This window comes from Lycium ferocissimum, chromosome 8 (genome assembly GCF_029784015.1).
Source record: "Lycium ferocissimum isolate CSIRO_LF1 chromosome 8, AGI_CSIRO_Lferr_CH_V1, whole genome shotgun sequence".
NCBI lineage: Eukaryota > Viridiplantae > Streptophyta > Magnoliopsida > Solanales > Solanaceae > Lycium > Lycium ferocissimum.
The window spans coordinates 25,354,640-25,375,455 of NC_081349.1; the positions used below are offsets into that span (position 1 = coordinate 25,354,640).

The 20,816-nt window shown below is 33.4% G+C and overlaps 3 protein-coding genes across 4 annotated transcripts; 1 reads left to right on the forward strand and 2 right to left on the reverse strand.

The window, feature by feature from the left end:
- The first annotated feature begins 3,298 nt into the window (after positions 1-3,298).
- On the forward strand, positions 3,299-5,384 carry LOC132067698 (protein PLANT CADMIUM RESISTANCE 9-like). Its single transcript, XM_059461000.1, has 4 exons — positions 3,299-3,463; positions 3,592-3,663; positions 4,155-4,364; positions 5,065-5,384. The coding sequence occupies exons 1-4, from the start codon at positions 3,403-3,405 to the stop codon at positions 5,142-5,144; spliced, it is 423 nt and encodes a 140-aa protein (XP_059316983.1). The 5' UTR covers positions 3,299-3,402; the 3' UTR covers positions 5,145-5,384.
- Positions 5,385-5,457: 73 nt separating this feature from the next.
- On the reverse strand, positions 5,458-11,100 carry LOC132067697 (putative late blight resistance protein homolog R1A-3). 2 transcript variants are annotated; one of them, XM_059460999.1, is made up of 4 exons: positions 10,769-11,100; positions 9,911-10,180; positions 6,647-8,882; positions 5,458-5,880 (listed from the first exon to the last, which is right to left on the reverse strand). In XM_059460999.1, exons 1-3 carry the CDS (start codon positions 10,934-10,936, stop codon positions 6,678-6,680), a joined length of 2,643 nt encoding a protein of 880 aa, XP_059316982.1. In that variant the 5' UTR covers positions 10,937-11,100; the 3' UTR covers positions 5,458-5,880; positions 6,647-6,677. The 2 variants fall into 2 exon arrangements, with proteins under 2 accessions (XP_059316982.1, XP_059316981.1); XM_059460998.1 differs by having other exon boundaries at positions 5,458-5,922; positions 10,769-11,099.
- Positions 11,101-15,635: 4,535 nt separating this feature from the next.
- On the reverse strand, positions 15,636-20,615 carry LOC132066754 (transcription factor bHLH18-like). The gene is made up of 3 exons (XM_059459973.1): positions 20,207-20,615; positions 17,480-17,842; positions 15,636-15,893 (listed from the first exon to the last, which is right to left on the reverse strand). The coding sequence occupies exons 1-3, from the start codon at positions 20,567-20,569 to the stop codon at positions 15,819-15,821; spliced, it is 801 nt and encodes a 266-aa protein (XP_059315956.1). The 5' UTR covers positions 20,570-20,615; the 3' UTR covers positions 15,636-15,818.
- Between the last annotated feature and the right edge of the window lie 201 nt (positions 20,616-20,816).

Here is a 20,816-nt window from a genome sequence, read left to right on the forward strand (position 1 = left end):
CAATTGAAGCCATTATTATATAATACTGTAATAATACTATTATAAAACGCGGTCAACGGGTTGGCAAAGTCGTTGAATTATTGAGCTTGGTCTTTAAAAAAAAAAAAGGTATTTGTCACTGTACGATAACTTGGCCCAGTAGCCAGTAAATGACATAATTTAGCATTCATTTTTTTCGCGCGGATGGACCTTCTTTTGGTAGTATTTAATTTTTATCCTTCGCTTAAAAAATGGCGAAATATACTTTGAGATTAGGGTTTGAATTACTTAAAAAAAAAAAAAAAAAAAAAAAATTTGAGAAAATGAGGAGTAACTTTGTCTTATAAAAAATCTATATCTTATTCTTTGCAGTTATAAAAGCAAATTATGTTCCCGGAGCTTTTTGTAAAGTCTTGCCTTGCGATTTTTTATTTATTTTTATAGTAATTACGGGATTTAAACTAGCGCCGAGAATATTTTAGGCAAGCCTTAATAAAAATTAAAGACCAACAATTTGAGAGCCAAAAATTAAAGACCACCCCCAACGAAGGGCAATCGTGCAAATTGCCCTTTAGCATTTAATTGCACAGTCTGACCTTCAAATGGACTGGTCTTTAATTGCACTGTCTGACCAGTTGGTCCGGACACATTGGCGTGTTGGTAAAGGAAAAATGCCTTGAGGATTTGAAGGTCCGCGACAAGATCATTCACATCGTCTTGTACCCCAGCTATCAACTTAACATTTTCGCGGCCCAACTCTTAAAAACTTCTCTACCAAGTAATTCACTGCTACGTTAGTCGTGATTTTTTTTTTTTTTTCTAAATTACTTTCTAGCTACTACTTGCTAAAGATGAAAGAAGTTTTTTTTTTTTTTTTTTTCTTTTCTCTAAGATTTTTGGTGGTGGAAGTCCTCAATGTAAAAGCAATACTTACTATCTAAAAGCAATACTTACTATCTAAGTTACTCGGTCTTTTTTTTTCAAAAAAAAAGAATTTGTCACTATACGATAACTTGGCCCAGTAGCCACTAAATGACATAATTTAGCATTCATTTTTTTGCGCGGATGGACCTTCTTTTCTTTTGGTGGTATTTAATTTTTTGTCTTTAAAAAAATGATCGAAAATATATATATTATGGATTCGAATAATTAAAAAAAAAATGATAAGACTTTGACAAAAAGACTTTATAAAAAATGCCTAAATAATACTCAAATTTTATAAGATTCCTAATAAAGTTTGTTTTATAAGGCAAAAGTCTGTCGTCTCCGATAGACTTTTAGTTATACCTTCTTAAAATATCTCTCTTATATGTAAGACATTTTTTGGCAAAGCTTCGTTTGCAATATTCTTTTTATTTTATGAGTCGAGGTTGCGGTTTGAGAATCGCCGGGGTATTTTAATTCAGAAGGAAAATTAAAGACCAATAATTTGAGGGACAAAAATTAAAGACCACCCCGAACGAAGGACAATCGTGCAAATTGCCCTTTAGCATTTAATTGCACAGTTTAACCTTCAAATGGGCTAGTCTTTAATTGCACAGTTTGACCAGTTGATCCGGACACGTCGGCGTGTTGGTAACGGAAAAATGCCTTGAGGATTTGAAGGTCCGCGACAAGATCATTCACATCGTCTTGTACCCCAGCTATCAACTCAACGTTTTCGCGGCCTAACTCTAACAACTTCTCTACCAAGTAATTCACTGCTAGTTCAGTCGTGATTTTTTTTTTAATTTCTAAATTACTTTCTAGCTACTGCTTGCTAAAGGTGAAAGAAGTTTTTTTTTTTTTCCTACGATTGTTGGTGGTGGAAGTCGTCAATGTAAACGCAATACTATTATAAAACGCGGTCAACACGCGGCAAAGCCGCTGTATTATTGAGCTCGGTCTTTTTATAAAAAAAAAAAAAAATTGTCACTGTACGATAACTTGGCCCAGTAGCCAGTAAAGGACACAATTTAGCATTCATTTTTTTGCGCGGATGGACCTCGTTTTGGGGGTCGCCTTTAATTTTTGTTCTTCACTTAAAAAGGTGATTGAAAATATTCAAAAATTATGGGGATGAATCTCCACTCTGTCAATAAATAATAATTTAGCAAGGTAAGGCTTTGCAAAAAGTCTTTCTTATGCGGCAGACTTTGCCTTAAGCAATAACTAAAAATTTGTCTTATAAGGCAAAGTCTGTTGTCTCCGGCAGACTTTTAGTTATGACTTAAGGCAAAGTTTGCCGCTTAAGGTAGACTTTTTTTGCAAAACTTTGCCTCGTGATTTTTTTAATTTATTTTTATAAGTTGGGATTCGAGCCAGAATCTTAGGATATTTTAGGCGAAACGCAAAAATTAACGACCACCCCACGAAGGGTAATCGTGCAAATTGCTCTTTGATAATTAATGAAAGGAGAAGGAAAAAGAAGAGGTAGTATCATTACCTTAATATTAACGCAAATCTCAATGATACTAAAAAGAATTGACAATTAATAATGTAAGCAGATATAGCATACAAGAAAGGAGTTCATCCAAATACGGAGTAAGAATTTGAATTTTATTGGTTCGAGATTTAAGTCAGTTATTATATTCTAAATTAAAAATTTCATATTAAATGAATCTCTTAAGATAATTACACGATTTAAATTGAAATTATTGGGTTCTGCCGAATTCGCTTCCAATACTCTAGCTCTGCTCCAAGGTTTATCTAAATCTCTTTCATAAAAAAATTACACTGTGTATATAAGATTACTTTATTTTATGTATGTATATTATATTTAAAATTTCATTAATTTTTTCATGTGTTTACCTTTTTCATTTTTGAATCTCCTTAATAAAAATTCTACCTAGTTAGAGTTGCTTTTGACCAACTTAAGTGGTCAAAATCAAGACATTGATAAAAAGAACAAAAAGTACTTATTAATTGTCCACAATTTCCAGATAAGTTCAGGAGAATGATAGTTAATACTTAGATATGAGTTGGTCAAATCCACCCTAATTATATACTATATAATTTATATATCATAACCATCTTCTATTTTTATATTCTTTTATTGTTTCCTGAAGTGGCCTTTGAATTGTAGAAACGAAATATCCAAGAAATGTGAAGCTTTCGCGTGCTCACTATGATTTTGAACGTAACCAATAAATTATTATAGTAAAATCGGATATACATTTATAGATAATAAAATAATTTAGTAAGGTCATTCGTGGCAAATAAAGAATAACAATAAGTGAAGATTGGAGGACATATTCATGAAATTTCCTGGGAAAAAATTAATGTACAAATCTTTACGTTATCCAGTATCATGAAAGTATAAAAGGGTCGCTAATTTTCTCAAGTGATTATAATTAAAGTGACAAAGCAAGTTAAGTCTCAAGAATCTCTCAAGCTAATTGATTCTTCAATTTCCTATTGCAATAACCAGAAAAAAAGAAGAAGATGAAAACAGAAGGCCAGTGGACAACAAATCTCTTCGACTGCTGGGATGATGGATCTCTTTGTAATTACTTTGATTATAAACCCTTAATTTTAATTAAAAAAACTCCGTGGTTAATTTGTTTTTTCTCTCTTAATTAGTATTCTAACCTTCAATTTTTTAACCTTATTTTTTAAAATCTCTTTTTGAAGGTGTGAAGACTTGCTTTTGTCCATGTGTTACCACGGGAGAGGTCGTTGAGATACTTGATCAAGGCACTACATGTAAGAAAAACTTATAACATTCAGGGGTTTATTGGATATTAAGGAAAATATTTTTTAGAAAATAAGTTGTTTTATTGATAACCAAATAGGCAAATAGCAAAAATATTTTTCATTAAAAGAACCTTTCTCTTCTAATGTTTTTTCTCTAGCAGAGGCGGATCCGTGAACTTATATTTTAATATATATACATGGTTCTAGCCAAACATATTGGGTCCTGTCGTACCCATACATAAATGGTAAATCCATGAAAGTCCATTTGGAATAGCTTCTAAATTTTAAAGAGGGTCGAATAATGAGATAGAGTTTTTTCTGAAAAATATTTTCCTTTGTATCAAACACACCAATTGCGCCTTGTTAAACCAAGAATTATCAAATTAGAGCATTCCAAATAAAACTTCACCTAGTATCACTAAAATTAAACATTACTCGATTTCGTCTTAATAATTGTTATACAATTGTGCTAACTAAAATGCAAATTTCATAAATGGCAGCTAAAGGACATGCTTGTCTTCTGGCTTATGCTATGGGTAGCATTCACTGTGGATGGATTTATGGAAGAAGATATAGAAGAAAATTGCGAGAAATATTTAAATTACCAGAGACGCCATACTCGGACACTTTGATTAGTTGCTGCTGTTGTGTTTGTGGTATTTGTCAAGAATACAGGGAACTCAAAAACCGTGGCGCCAATCCATCCCTTGGTAAAAATATAAATTTAAGTTATATATACTGACAATATAAATACTGGTTAGTGAAAATTATAGAGACTACATGCAATTGTCTTATGAATGACTTAGATTGTATAAATGTTTTTGTACAATATAGAACTTGAACTCAAAAATCAAATGCATTTAAAATTCTCAAAGCATAAAATTCACTCTTTTCTTTTAAAGAACTAACTTGCCCAGTGCCAGAAGGTCACGGAAATTGGTGACCTGATGGTAAGGATGTCGACGACCAAAGTCCTGGTGAATGGCAATTGTAACTATAAAGGCCTTAAGGTAGTGAAATTCCTTATGGGATAAGTTCCTACACACATGAAGGGTATAACTATCTGCGCACCAAATCTTTATGTGGATTACTTTTTTTGCCGTCAACGTCCCTATGATACCTGCCGTTCATACAGTATTTGGTAATCTGAAGCTCATGTAGAGGCACCTACAACATATTCGTCATCTTGGCATGAAGTGTTTTAAAATTGGGAATCTAGGGGTTTGTAAGATTTTCAATATACCCATGTTTAGAATTGAAAATCCCCAGCAATACTTTATTCCACTCCTTTCATTTATACTAAGTGCAATTGCTACAATCCATACTTCCTCGACCACTACAAATTATAAATATGCTCTTCTCTACTGAAAATTTTATTTTCAATAATAATTAAGGTATTGACTTTGTCAGGATGGGAAGGCAATGTTGAGAAATGGAAACGAGAAGGGGTAACTGCGCCACCCATTCCTACATCTTCCATGAGTCGTTAATTAGTCTCTTCTGTTGTGTAATCAATATTTAATACAGTGATGTTTGTTTGTGCCATGATGTCTTTTTTTCTTTTTTTTCTTTTTTCTTTTTATGTATCTTCTATTGGAGAGAAAATGTAAAATTGGGTAGTTTCTACAAGGTTGTATTTGTGATATGTGTATACTGTTTAACTATGTAATTCTCACGTTAATTAATAAATTTGTTTGTTGATGATACTAATAATATCGAATTTACCTCTCTGTTGAATGTGATAGCTTTCATTGAGAACCAGTAACATTCAATTTGGTTATTTCGATCCTAACAAAATAAATGAGCAACAACAATAAGATAACATACTACTGTTTCACAAGAATTCATCAATGTACATCAAGAACCAAGTCCAGAGAGGGGAAAACCAAGACGATTTACAGAAACAAAGAAAGAGCACAAAACAAGTTAAAATTACAACAATGAAGTCACAATCAACAAGGCAACAGTACACATAGAAACTAATTGCCAATGACAGGCTCTTCTTCAGTGTGAATCTAGACACAACAATAGAAAAAAAAAAAAAAAATGCTCCAAACTCATCTTCATTTTGGCATAGTGCAGTGGAAGTCTCTTTGAAACCAAATGCAGCTTTTATTAGCAGGAGACTTCTCTGTTAATACTGTTATATATAACCAGTAAGGCAAATGTAGTAGTAGCAAGCTGAAGGATTTGCAGTGACTCCGGTATCAGAAATGACAAAAGCCCCTATGCAAAACGATGCATGATCAGCTGGCATGTACTTTATATCTGTCGAAAAAGTGAAATATTTTCCGTCATACCAAACACACAGACAAGGTTTGTCTTGGTTACGATCTATAATGTTTGTCTTGATTAGAAAAAGAGAGAAGAAAAAAAAAAAAAAAAAAAAAAAAAAAAGACGGTCAACATTCGACCTTAGGCAGCACTAGCACAAACAGTACTCATCTTAGTGCTTCAGCTGCTCAAGAAATCAAGACACGACGTCCTACTATGAACTGATCAGAAGATTGGATTGAATATACCTAAACACCCTTACTTTCAACTCAGCAAAACATGTATTCAATGCTCAGTTGCTCACTCAACCATTATTAGTTCGGTTCCACCAGCAGATAAAAATAGTGTTAAATCATTGAAAGTGCTACTTACTGCAACAATTACCATATAATAAGTATACAATATTGCTGGCTAAAGGATATCGGAATTTGAAAGATAGTAGAGTCAAAACTGATTCTTTTCACTCTTGACGAAATTCTGCTGGTTACCACATCAAATACTGGAAATGTAATAAATATATGCTGATTCTTTTGATTTGTTGACGAAAATCTGTTGGTTTGTGCATTTAATTTTAAGTTTGAATCAAATGCTGGAAAGAATCAAGAATACCATCATATTAAAAAAGAATCCTGGTTGACGCGAACTCGGGTAAGTGTAGGAAATTTAACAGAGAAATAACTAAATAACATATGAAGACTTAGTCTGACTTTTAACTCACCTGTCAAGTGCCAATGAAGCAATCTTTAAAGTTACAATCCAAGATCTGGAGGAAATACAGAAAGCTTGAATCCGCCGCCTTCTTTTTCTTGTTTCCTCTTTAGTATCGCTCGTGCAGATTTAGCAGCAGATTCGCTGCAACTCTGGAGTTCCATTAACTGGAGGCTTTGCACATCAGCCAGTTCAGCTGGGAGCTCCTCAAGCTTATCACATGCTATCAGAACAAGGCGTTTTAATCGTGGAAAGTTCCCGGATGAGGCCTTCCAAGAAGTTAAATCTGTCCTTTCGATCCACAGGACCTGCAGACGAGGAAAACCACCGTCCTCCAGGTCCCACAACTGTCCCCTAAACGCGTTTTCTTCCAACTTCAGCACTTCGAGGTACTCTAATTGACCCAATATAGACATATCTTTCCATTCAAACCAAGTATCTATCAGACTGAGCTTTTTTAGCTTCTGAGGAAAAATATATGCTGGAGGAAGGCGTAGCTCTTTACTACTTAGACGAGTATCGTTCACCAACTTCAGATTTTCGAGGCAAGCTAACTTACCTATGTTACTGAACAAATTACTGTCTTCTAAAAGTGCATCTATTTTTCCACGAACGCCTAATTTCTTGAGATTAGGAGTTCGAGTAAAAACTTCCGCCGTGCAACATTCAGGTGCTATAGTAGAAAGTGTTTGTAGGCAACGATTCGCCAAGTTGTCCTTTCCGCTCTTGGGGCGATTAGGGGAAGGCAATGTAGCAGAGGCGTTTGTGCAAACATGCCTTAATCTGGTCATATTCCAAATATCTGCTTTGATGTCAAGAGTACCCTGTTGCGTCTCAATTAAAAGTGTTTGTACATTCCAAAGATTCCCAAAGTTCGGAGGAATGGTAACAATCTTATCAGTTGAGAAAGCAATGTACCTCAAATGGAATAACTTGAAGAACTCTTTAGAAAAACGACTGAACTTGATCGATTCCGTATCTAATACCCTAAGCAAGGGAAATGCTCTGGGGATGGCAGGTATGTCATTTAAAGGCATGTCAATTTTTTTCGAGCCAAAGCATAAGAATGACCTGACATGCTCGCCGGAGGGCTTTGTTAACAAGAATTCAGGAACAGAGGAATGAATACACAAGCGACGATAAGTGGCTAACTCTCGTTTCTCTGGAAAAGACCGTTCTTGCCCTTGTTTGATTTCTTGAAAAAGATTTTCCTCCGTCATAGCCTCATGTCTGCAAAACTCATGCAACATGTCATGAACACGACATGTTTTGATTTGACCGCTACAATTCCTTTTCATTACCATCACTAAGTTCCTATTGACAAGATCATTCAAGTGGTCCTCTGCTATATCCTCTAGAGTCAATGATCCTTGGTATTGTATGAATCCTTCCGATATCCATAAACGAATCAACTTCCGAGCTGGAATTTCAAAACCTCCCGGAAAAGCCCCACAATATAAGAAACACGCCTTTAAGTCGTAAGGCAAGCGGTCATAACTCATTTGCACTAATTTCTTGCAGTTCTCTGGATCTCTATTTATGAGGTGCTCGCCCACGCTTTCAGCCACCAATTCCCACTCCCTTGTTGTCTTTCCTTTGCCTATCAAAGCTCCAGCGATAACAACTATTGCAAGAGGCAAGCCCATACATTTTTCGGCTATACTTTTTCCGGGTAACTTTAACTCAGGTAGACACTTTGCCTTGTGAAAAACCTTCTTCTCAAGTAGCTCCCAACTTTCATCTTTAGTCAAAAACTTTAGATCATGAGGTTCATCATTGCAAAGCTTAGCCACATTTTTTTGTCTAGTAGTCATCAAGACTCTATTCCGTTTATGATTATTGGGGAAAGCAACTTTGATGCGATCCCAAGCTTCCCTCGTCCACACATCATCCAAAACAATAAGATATTTCCCACCCTTTCCAAGAAGATCCTTTACTTGATTTGCTAAGTCGTCCTCTGGTGTATCATGATATTGTTTGGTGTTACGAGTGAATTTGCTGATGATGTTGAGGAATATTTCCCTTCTCTTGAATGTTTGAGAGACGTATACCCAAATGCGGGTGAAAAACTCATACTCAACCTTAGGATCCTTGTAGATCTTATATGCCAAAGTTGTTTTTCCAAGACCAGGCATACCAACGACTGGCACAACCTTGACATCATCTGATCCTCCGATGAGACGATCAATTACAGTTTTTGCTTCCTCATCAAAACCTACCACGTCATCTTCCTCAACTACAGGGACCTGTTTTAGGAATTTAAAGAAGAATAAGGTCTTAGAAATGATATTAGATGAATGTCACTCTATTTTACACAATGTACAGAGGATAAATGTGATTAAAGTCCTAGTTGACTGTCTGCACTCAATCTTGATTGCCTGTCCTTTTTAGGACATAGCTCAAATGGAGAACAAAGAGCCAGAAATACATAATCTTCTTGAATTGTAAACATGCAGCACATTTATTTACAGAAATCCATAACATAGATATGAATTAACTTGAGGCATCACCTCTTTCTCTCAAGCTGTATTTTTAATAGGGGAGCTTTGGCCTACTCCTCTGTTTTTTTCCTATCCTTTTCTGCTTCTCATAATAAAATTCAACTACTTCTTGGTGGTTTTATTTTAAACTGTTTGACATAAGTTGTCCGAATTCATTTTTAGTTTCAACACACAGCTTGACACTTAGCACAAGATAATAAAAACATCAGCAAGAAAAACAGAGAAAAAAAGAGGAAACCAGTACAGAAAAAGAACTATTAACCGCAATCAGTCAATCTCAAGCAAGTTTGGGTTGGCTATATAAATCCCCACTATCCATATCGCTTTATTCACGCAGATTCAGGATTTGAACTTTATATGAGTTTGAGTTCAGGATTCTACCACAACTCAATTATTTGTACTTATTCAGTTGTTTTTTAACACATATTAGGGTCGGAGCCAAATCTACGGGTTTGGATAAACTCATAACTCCCACTCTAGTCTCTACATTCGTCCCTGCCCATTCAAGCTCGTCACATTCCAAGATAATATAAAATTAAAATTAAAATGTCATAACAATGTAAAATAAAGCAACTAAAGTCAGACCTCTCTATAACAATCATCCTCTGTAATAACATTTCATTATAACGTGTCCAATTTTTTTGAAACGGCTTTTTCATGTCACGTTGTATTATATGTTCACTATAAGAGCATTTTACTATAGCAGAAACGATGCCGTTATAGAGGTTTGACTGTAGTAGAAATTAAAAGAGTGAGAAATCCACTTAATATACCTTCCTCTCCTCATCACCTCTGTTGGGATTATCATCAAATGAAATAGCTTGAAGACCATAAGCATCATCCTCACGAATTGCCTTCACCCTGGCCCTTATAATTTTAATCTCATCGGCCACCCCTTTAGCTCTAGCAACATGAGTAAGATGAAACCACTGAAGAAATTTATTTTTATCGTCATGTCTCTTAGCTTCAATCACAAATTTATCAATCGAATCCTCAGCATCGTTCACCACTTTCCTGATTTTCTTCACCAGTTCTTTCAAAACCTGAAGGAAAATAACTTACTCATAAACTCAATAAATCTTTGAATGATTGCTAATTTTTTGAAAATAAGCAGTAGCACCCTATTTATAATAGTGCAAAACCTAGCTTTTAAAAATTGGAACCCTTTTGATTTATAACGAAAAGATGTACAAAACCTATGAACCAATAATTTTGAAAATATAATGTGTTTAATGCCAAGAACCTTAAATATTGAACCCATAAAACTTAAATCATCGATCCGCTTGTGTCTACTCCTATATAAACTTGATTACAATTCCTATTTAGACATAAGACATGAATCATACAAATGCAATAAATTTATATGAGAAAAAGATGTAAACCCCTCAAGAAACAAAAACAACAAGAAGATAATAAGATAACCGAAACTAAGAAAACTGCAAGTAGTAATAGAAATCTAAGACTAAGAAAATACAAGAATAATATTAATAGTAATACAAATCTAAGACTAGGTAAATACAAGAATAATATTAATACTCCTGCTATAGTAAGACTTGAATTAAAAATACTAACAAATATCAAATTCTAAACAAGTTTGATTTCCTACGACTTTAAATTATTATTCAACAAACCTCATTGTCCCTTCGTGATTTAGCAGCTTGTTTTAGGAAAGCATTGAAGTCATTTAGATCTCTGAGTAATTCTTCAACTTCACCTTTTATACCAACAATTAAATCAGCGTTGTCAATTAATAGTTGCATCAAGTTTTCTACTAGGAACTTCACTGCTACATCTGCCATGGCTGCACCTGTGAGTTTGCTTGCAGGGGTTGACTGGCAAAGTCAAGTGGAGCTAGTAGAATGGTTCACTAAAATGGATGCTGCCAAGTGCCAACTAATAATTAGTACTAGTACAATTATTAAATTCTACATACAGATCGGAAATTTTAGGACATTTTGTCGTCTTGTCTGGTCTTTCTTAGTCTATGCTCTTTTAAGAGAGTAGCCTTTTTTTTTTTTTTTTTTTTTAAACTCCCTCTAGGTCATTTTACTTGCTTCGCTAAAATTAAATGATCCAAAATAGTTATCATTTTAATAAATTAAGATATAATTAAGTATTAATTTTCACCTTTACCCTTACTCAATAAATATAGAGAGATATTAATATAGTGAAAAAGAGTAGTATTAATTTGATATCAGAGATTAAATAGTGATAATTTAGTCAAATTACCTTTTTAGTTAACTTTACATGACAAGTAAAATGGATCGGACCGGAGGAAGTAATAATTATGGGCATCGAAATTGATAGGGTGGGCTAATTTGGATTTGTATTGTTAGAACCGTATTTTTACATTGGAACAATCGGACTAATTATGATAAGTTAAGGACAAAACTATTTCGGGATACAAAGTCGGGAGAGATTTTATTTTGAAATATAAGTTGTGCGTGAATTTATTGGTATGGAAATTAGGAAAATTTGGGAAAAAGTGATAAAAGAAGTTGAAAATATTCCATACTGTAATGTGGAGTGGCCCACACCATTTTGTGTCATCTTTTAATTGATAGACACATTAATGTGGGCCAAGGGACTAAAAAGTCTTGCTAATTTAAAAAGATGACCAATATCAAATTAGAAAATAAGAGAAGTTGAAGAAGTCTGAATTCCTACAAAAATTATTTTGATGATGCAAACCTTAATTGATTATTCTTCGACAAACCTCATCTTGTCCCTGGAAATTGAAGAAAGAAAGGTAAGTTTTGATTTGAAGGTTGTATGCTTGTTTAGTATGCTAATTGGATGGAAAATCATGAAATATGGAATGTTGGAAGTGAGTTGTGGGTGTGGAGTTCTAGTAGTGTGTGTGTGTGTTGTGTTGTATTGAAGTGATGAATTAATGTTTAGTTAGTTTATTATGATCATTGTAGGGTGAAGAACGATTTCAATCATCCATATATGTATATGTGTAGTGTTGGTCGAAATGGGTCACATTATATGACAATGAACGAATTGATATCGCTTAATGTTTTAGTCGTCGTCGCTATGAATTCTATGTTGGAAATGAATGTTTAGTGACTCAAAATGATATTGTGATTGTTGCGGACTGATTTGGAGATTTTTGTACATTTAATGTGATTTGTATGTTGGTGAAAATAGCATTGTTAGAATGTGAATTGTGGATGCAAATCATGATTTGAAAATGAAGAATGGTTTAAGTCTCTCGGGAACTTCAACTTTGAATTGGAGAAAAATTTGGATTGTTGGAAATGTTGTATGAATTGCTTAGAATGTCTTGAAATATTGTTGGTATGGGTTCGGGTTAATATTTGAATGTATAAGCGTCGACGTTGGCTTGAATGCAAGTCGTCGAAATGAATTTAAGTAAGTTGTTGAATAATGGAAAATAGAGTTATTAATGTTGAATTACCTTTCGGATGGATTATTAATGTTGTTAGGTTGGTTGTTGTTGTTGTTGTTGATTGATATGGCCGAGTTAAATTCTCGGGGTAGCCTATTACTGAATCTTTGCCTGTGAATTTCTTACTAGAATTACGAAATTGGAATTTAATGCCCAAAAAGTCATTAGCTAATGTTTGGCATTTTATGGCTTGTTTATAGATCGTGGGCAGCCCGAATCATAGGTTGGACTTGTCTTGAGTTTGGATTATATTGGAGAGCGTTTGAGGTATGTAAAGTAACCTTTTCTTTTGGCATGCCTTAGTTAAAATAGGCTATGATCTACAGGAAACTCTATTCTCGCCAAGCTTGTCTATGATTATTTGTTTCCTTGGTATTCTTGTGCTAATATGCCATAACATTGATCCTTATATCCTTGGAATTCATAAGTTGCAAAAGTTACATGAAAGCTGATTTTTTTTTAGAGGTTATTCTTTAACGATTCAAAAACTACAAACGCTCATAACTTTCACAGAAAAGCTCGGATTGCCTTTTTTTTTTGTTTTTTGTTAGACGAGTATGTTTTTTCGGGTCTATACCCGTCTGGTCCCGCGACGCCCTTTTATGTAATTTCGATAACTTTTAAAAGAAATGTTGTAATTATTATTATTTCAAATATGACTATTTTACTTATCTTTTGGATTATGACAATGATTTTATGCATATGATTTTTACACGTAACTATGATTTCAAAAAATTTTAGTTTTTTTTCGGAGGGAAAACTTGATGTAACTATTATCCCGTATTAATTTTCTTTAGTTTATAATAATGATTCGATAACAATAAATCCCGCGACTTTTCTATAGAGAGATATGATTTAACCCTCGAGCATGATTACTTAAGCGTTGTCGAGCTTGAAATGAAGATTTCTATGCATATGATTTTGGTACGTAAATGGGTTCCGAAGTACGATATGATATGTGATAATAGGATGATTGATAATTCTATACACGAGACCCTCGCCTAGCCGGACAAGGGCGGGATATACAGAGAGGGGCGGGCGCTAATATGTATATATGGGATGATGATGATCTTACTTACCGAGTCTCTTTAGTTAAAGAGAATAATTGTCGATTTTGATATGAACATGTATGAATTCTTAAATAAGTATTTAAGTACGACTACTTTATTGTATTTAGTTAAATTATCTTTTTAAATAGAACTACTTTTGGTATATATTCGTTCGTTGCATTAACAGATTTGTTCGTACGGCGGGGCCACAATGTCCGTCAATGGAAAACAGGTCTGTGGACAGTAAAATGTTTGATGTTGTGAAGTAATAATTATGGGCATCGAAATTGATAGGGTGGGCTAATTTGTAAAACAAAATTTGTATGTTATATCGGATGTGTTTGCATAAGATAGGTGGGTTTGGGTGCCCGAGATCGGACGTTAAACGGTCGTGCATGTGTTTTTAAAGAACGCTTTTTATGGAGGAAGTTTTTAAATTTTAAGAATCAATTTAAAATCTCTAATTAAGGGGCGAAAACGATTTCAATCATTCTAACACATCTTTTAGAGGTATAAGTACACCCGCTTGATAGTTGACACTACTATCTCTAATTACTTTATTAGGACTGAACAATGTGTGAGAATTGAAAAGGAGAAGTTACACATTTGGCAGCCTGACTAAAACTACTTATAATCACTAGTTAATATACATATATCATACATTTACATATTATTTCTTTAAATGGATGGCTATTTAAGTTAATTTCCTAGTTGAAAAATGGCATATATAATAGATTACGGCTGGTCGGGGAGACAGCTATATGAGCCTGGGCCTGATTAGATTTTTGTGGCTAGGATTTAGGACCAAGCAGAATGGCATAATTCATGGGAATATATGCTTTTATTTTTTTGCCTAACATGGGAATATATGCTTGTTTATTTGTTAATAATTGAGTTCATGTATATACAATCGTTTGGTACACGGTATAAGGTGATATATCACAGCACTAATTTGGGATTAATTTTGTACCACGTTTTGTAGAAGATATAAATTTTTCCTGAAATAAATTTATACCTTCTACCAAATAAAAGATAAAATTAGGTCAATACTTAAAGATGGGATATCCCACCTTATCCCATTAACCTTGGGATTATTTTATCTCACCTTTTAGATGGGATAAATTAGTCCCAAGATTATAATCCTGGGATTATAATACCGGGATAATTTTGTCCGCGTACCAAACGACCCCGTACCGTAGAAATATTACAATGTTAATATATTTTAAATCTATTATAGTAAATAACTTATCTTATTTTTTAAGTTAATTATCACTCTCGTCTATAATGGACGATTCAGTTACCTATACGATGTTTGTTATCTTTTAAATAACTCATATGATAGTGTAATTTTTTATTTTTTAACATTATCGGTATATAATTTATTTATTAATTTATTTATTTTTTTGTAATCAACCTACCTAAGACAAAAGGGGAAGAACAACGCTCTATTCTTGGGACAGTGATTCTTTCACTATTCTAAAAAAAAAATCCATGTGTGCACGTGAGGGATTCGTTTGTATCCTATTACTACTTCGATTGGTCTTTGTTTAAACTTTAAAGCAACCTAGTACATAGCATAATATTGCGTTGAATTTTTATAATCTTCCTAAACTAGTTTTACCCTGGATATTAATGTTATGGAACTTGAGCAACAAATAGTTTAGTTTTTTTCCTAATTTAATTGTTTTTGACAATTCCGAAATTATTGAGTCCAGAATATCTTTTAAAAATATACTAGTTTTTCTTATATTCCTCTAATGAAAAAATGCTGGTCTTTGAATCAGGAGATCAATGAAATCCTAGGTAGTCTTAAGCATTAATAGTTGAACTTGAGCAGCAGATGTTTAGTTCTGCTTCTCATCTAATTGTTTTTGACAGTCCCAAAATTATCAAGTGCAGACTGTCTTTTGGAATTGTTTTAAAGAAGTTTTTCTTAAGTTATGTTAGTTCAAATTACCTAATACAGCAGGTAAAAATAATTTGGTAAAATTCTTTTGAATGGATAAAACTTTTATATAAATATATGCCAAGAATTGTTTTGAAAATAATTCTTTATCCAACTTACAGATTATATGCATGATTTATTATAGACCGTATGTAAAATATTTTATGCTATCAACCAACAATAGCAAACGCAAATTATTCAATTATTAATATTCACAATGATTACTACAATTTCTATATTACAGTTCATGGCTAGCTTGCCTTGAACAACTTTCACATTTTGAGTATTGATTGTCGTAATCTATCCGCAAGATAATTTGTTGTTGTCTCACAGAACTTGTTATTCATCTGCAAAATAATAAAATAGAAAATAAAAACGTAAGCATAACAAATGGAATACGTACATTAAACCGAGTAATGTCCCGTGCAATTCATATGTTTTAAAATGTTCCCTTTTTTCTCACCAACGTGAGCTATCACTCAATGCGTATACATGTAGCTTATTAATGCAATTAACTAGAAAAGCCAGAACTTTAATTAATCTTGCTTTTTAAAGATGTTCCCTATCAATGAGTAAGCATGTGATCCATCAATTAGGGTGTATTTAGTTCGGAGGAAAACATTTTTTTTAATTAAAAAAAAAATCAAATTTTTGATATTTAGTTGGTCAAAATATTTTGGAAAATAAGTTTCTTAAAAATCACAGATTAGGGAAAACAAGTTTCATAAGTGGCATTCAAGCTCATTGTCCGACCCCCACCATACCGTCCAAATGTTTTCATTACATATAAATACTCTTAAGACAATATTTTTTGCTTACTTTTCAAATATCGGAAATAAATAAGACAATCACTTATTTTTCAAAAAAATGTTATTCTATGTATCAAACACACCCTTAATGGTCTTAATTTTCTTGACATGTGTTTTCTCAATAATTGGCATGTGTAATCCCCCCCCCCTTTTTTTTTTTTTTATTTTTTTATTTGATGGATAATGTTTGATCCTGTACTTTGGTATGTTTTTTAATTAAAAGCAGTGGCTGGTGATAATTAAAAGCAGCTTTCTCAAATATGCTTTTGTGCCTTTTAGTTGATAATGATAATTAAAAAATTAAAGTTGCCTTTATGGTTGCTCTATCAACACCCAAAACTTGAAAGTGAAGAAAATAGTATTCTACCAAATAGTACCAATACTATGTCAGTATAATCATAAGTTCACCTTTAACAACTTGTTACGTATTTGTCATTAACAAAAAATTAACATACGACGGGTGTTTAAAATTTTTGAGAAAAAAATACACTATCTCCCTACAACTTTTGAATATGACTTAAAATTACAGTTGGATTATAGTCTTATCAGTGGTCAACACCAAAAACTAGACTTCCTAACAGCAGAGGTAGAATTAGACCAAAAGTTTAAGAGAAGAAAAAGTTGATTATTCAAACCAATGCTACAACATATATGCTCTCTCGGTCTCTTTGAAGGTTCAAAAAATTGTGTACCATTCAACTAATAATGTCATTCTCTACATTTAAAAACTTTGTATGGTTCAAAATCCATTAATTATTTATATTTAATCCAGATAAATGGTGTCAATTTTCAAATCACTACCAAACAAAGTAAATTTCCTACTTTCGGTCAGAAATTGGCTCGTTGATAAATAATTTCCGAAAGAAAATTCCTCGGAAATATAATGTTTCTAACGATTCAACACTGGACTCCGTCAAAAGTTTCTTTAAGAAATTTCCTTTTTTTTTTTTTTTTAATAGCGAATAACTAGGACGAATAGAGTATAATCATTAGTTTAAAAAAAAAAAAAAAAAAAGTAACCAAATGGATAACATTCCCCGCCCTTAATAAGAGGTATCAATTATGAAAATTAATAATTATAATAATCAAATTTACTCCCTTAAAAGAGGAGGAGGAAATCAAACCTGAGCAACAACTGTAATATGCATTGCTGTGCTGCCAAATGGAATGAAATTGCTGCTCTTGATAGTCAGATGAAGCTTGTGAATCACACTTAATATTTCATCTATATTTCCTGCAGTTTGTTGCTTTTTGCAGTATATTGTAATCAGCAACTCATCTTCTAAACTTCTTACTTCAACTTCTGGTAAAGTACTCATCATGTCAATGGAAGATTCATGTTCATAATTTCTTGCCTTCACCGGAGGAGTTTCTTTTTTCTCATTGTTTGTTTTGGCCTCCAAATGATGATGTTGCATTGTTTCTGCCCTTTCACGAAGTTGTGTAATGAGAGTGGTTGCTCCTTCAAGAATTGATGCCTTGTCCATCTATAGAGTAGCAGTAATAATTTTAACATGTTTACTCCACCTTGTTTTTAGTAATGTTATATTTAAACTACACATCCGAATTCAGAATTTAAATATTATGGATTTGAGTTTGGCATTCTATCGCACCGTTCAGAGTCTGTTATTTATACTTATTAAGTAAATTTCTTAACACATATACGGCCTGAGCCAAAATATTGGTCTGAATGAAATAATATTTTATGCACTACATCTTACATAACAATCTTCTCTCTCTCTCTCTCTCTCTCTCTCTCTCTCTCTCTCTATATATATATATATATATATATATATATATAACAGGACATAGGCCCTCTTACGTGGCATGGCTCATTGTCCAGAACACTTATTTATCTTTTTCCCTGTAATTTCTGGCTTTTCCGCTAGCGGTTCTTAGTAAAAAACACAAAAAAAATACGTTTAATAATCCTAATAATTGCGTCTCTTCCTCTAATTTTGGCCAGCAGTCTCTACTTCCTCGTGTTACAACGCCTCCCTTCTACTTCCTCTAAACTGGTTACTATTTTACTTCTGACTCCAAACGTGGCTTCTGTTCTAAGCCCACAATAACTGCTAGGACAATAATCAGATGTTTCGTAACTCTTTCTTCTCCCCAACTCTGTCTTGCTTGGATCAAATGAATATGGACGTCCAGAATCGTATCCTTCAACCCAACGAGCCGGATTGTATTTATTACTTGCGGACGGTCGTCTCTGCTTATGGCGCTTGATGTGGTTCAAAGGGACTCACGACCATAGTTTTGTAATTTCTCTTCTAATTCCCATTAAATCGGGTAATATAGGGTTCATTTTAAGGTATTTATGTTTAATATGTCTGCCACATGATTTACTTTGTTACATTCCAATTCAGGTTGATCTTCTAAAATATCTTCTCACTCTGATGGTTGAGGCTTATCTTTCTTGTTGCGATTGTTATATCGGTAACTTCTATTATATATGCATATGATGCATCGCAAGGTTCTACAACTAAGTTCGTGCTTTGTTAATCTTTTATCCTTCTATCTTCTTTTTCCTCTTCACCTTCTCTCAATTTATATGTTAATTCGTACTGTCTAAACATTCTTATTTCTTTTCCTTGGCGAAAGCTTGACATCAAAGCGTAAATGGACTGTGATGAATACGAAAGTAAAGCACCAATATAGTTAAGAATTTGGAAGGTTTATACAATTTCAAAACATAGCTTTCTTCTTGATTACAGGGATAAAAAAAATTAAAAAAAATCTTTAATTCGAAAGTTGAATTTCTAGGAAAAGGATTTTTCATTGCTATATAATAGTTTCCAAGAGTGTTTAAATACAACTCCAAATATTTAGGGCTTTCCCTATCCCCTAGTTTAAACAGTCCTTACACATTTCAAGTAAAATTAATCAGTTTTGGTGTCGTCCAGCCTGAGAATATATATATATAATTTTATTATTTTATATGAACTAATTTACAAAAATTGTATATTTAGCCGCGCGAAACACGGCCCAATTAACTAGTTATTTACATTCGAAACCATCTAACTTAACCCTGGAGTTCTCAAAAGTAGTAGTAAGTTAATTACCATTTTACTAGGTAATTAGTTAGTCCTTAGTACTTAATATAGAAATTTATCTACCTTATAATTGACCTCATTTAATAGATATATCTTACCTGATCAATGCAAAGAATTGAACTCTTCAAAAAAAATAAAGTTTCAATAACATTGCATTTTTTTTGCGCGGAATGCCCTTCTTTTGGGGAGGTCTTTAATTTTTGCCCTTCAAATTTCTAGTCTTTAAGTTTTGCCCTTCACTTGAAAAGGTGGCCGAAAATATCATGAGGTTTTGGGTTCGAATCTCCGCTCAATTAAAAAAAAAAAAATCACAAGGCAAGGCTTTGCAAAAGGTTCTGCCTTATGCGGCTAACTTTGCCTTAAGGCATAACTAAAAGTCTGCTCATAAGGTAGAACTTTTCCTTAAGGCAAAGTCTGCAAGGAAAAGTTCTGCCGCATAAGGTAAAACTTTTTGCAAAGTCTTGCCTTGCGAATTTTTTTTATTTTTATGACTAATCCCGAGGTTCGAACCCAAAACCTAGGGGTATTTTAGGTGAAGGATAAAAATTAAAGACCAACAATTTGAGGGGCAAAAGCTAAAGACCACCCCCAACGAAGGACAATCGTGCAAATTGCCCATAAGATTGAGGATTTGCAAGACGGTTAAACCTCTTAAATGGGCTCTACACGGGTTTTGTAACGGGAAATTATTTTATAGGGAGCATTTTCCTCTTAAATAGGCTATATCCCGGTGCAAATATGAAGTAATTGTAAATTAATTTCAAATACAAACTAAAAAAATAAATGAAGTACCTTGTTGAGGCCAGGAAGGAGAGAGGCCAAAGAGACGAATAACTTAGTTATCTTTTGTCGTCTTTTTCTTTCAGCTAACAAATGTTCTTGTGCTTGCTCTCCGGTCCTTCTGCCTCCAAATTGTGCACCAATATTAATATTCTCATTAATCTGTGAGAAACTTATAGTATTTGGCTCAGCCTTTGGGATTAAGAAAGTTTCGATCTGATGGTTAATATTGGATATGGCTGAATATTGTTGTGAGTTGCTGAATGAAATTAAGCAAGCCAAATTAGCATCTGCCTTTTCATCATCTTCGTGAAGTCGTTTTCTTGAAGTGGTGGTAGTCTTATGATGAGAAAAGATAAGAGCAAGATCGTCCATTTCTTTTGAGATTATTGAGAAAGAGACTAAGAAAGCCAATTAATATATAATGTGTACTAATAATCATGCTTCGCAGTGTAACTATGCCTTTATAGTGCTGAAAAATTAATTTCATAAGAGGAAGGTGCAAGTTGCTCAAACTGCTACCGATGTTACAGCCTAACACCTCACATGTTGTAATTTCATCTTGTGATAACGTGACGCAAAAAGGTTTTCGGTCAGCAAATCCTCTCTTTTTCTTTTTCTT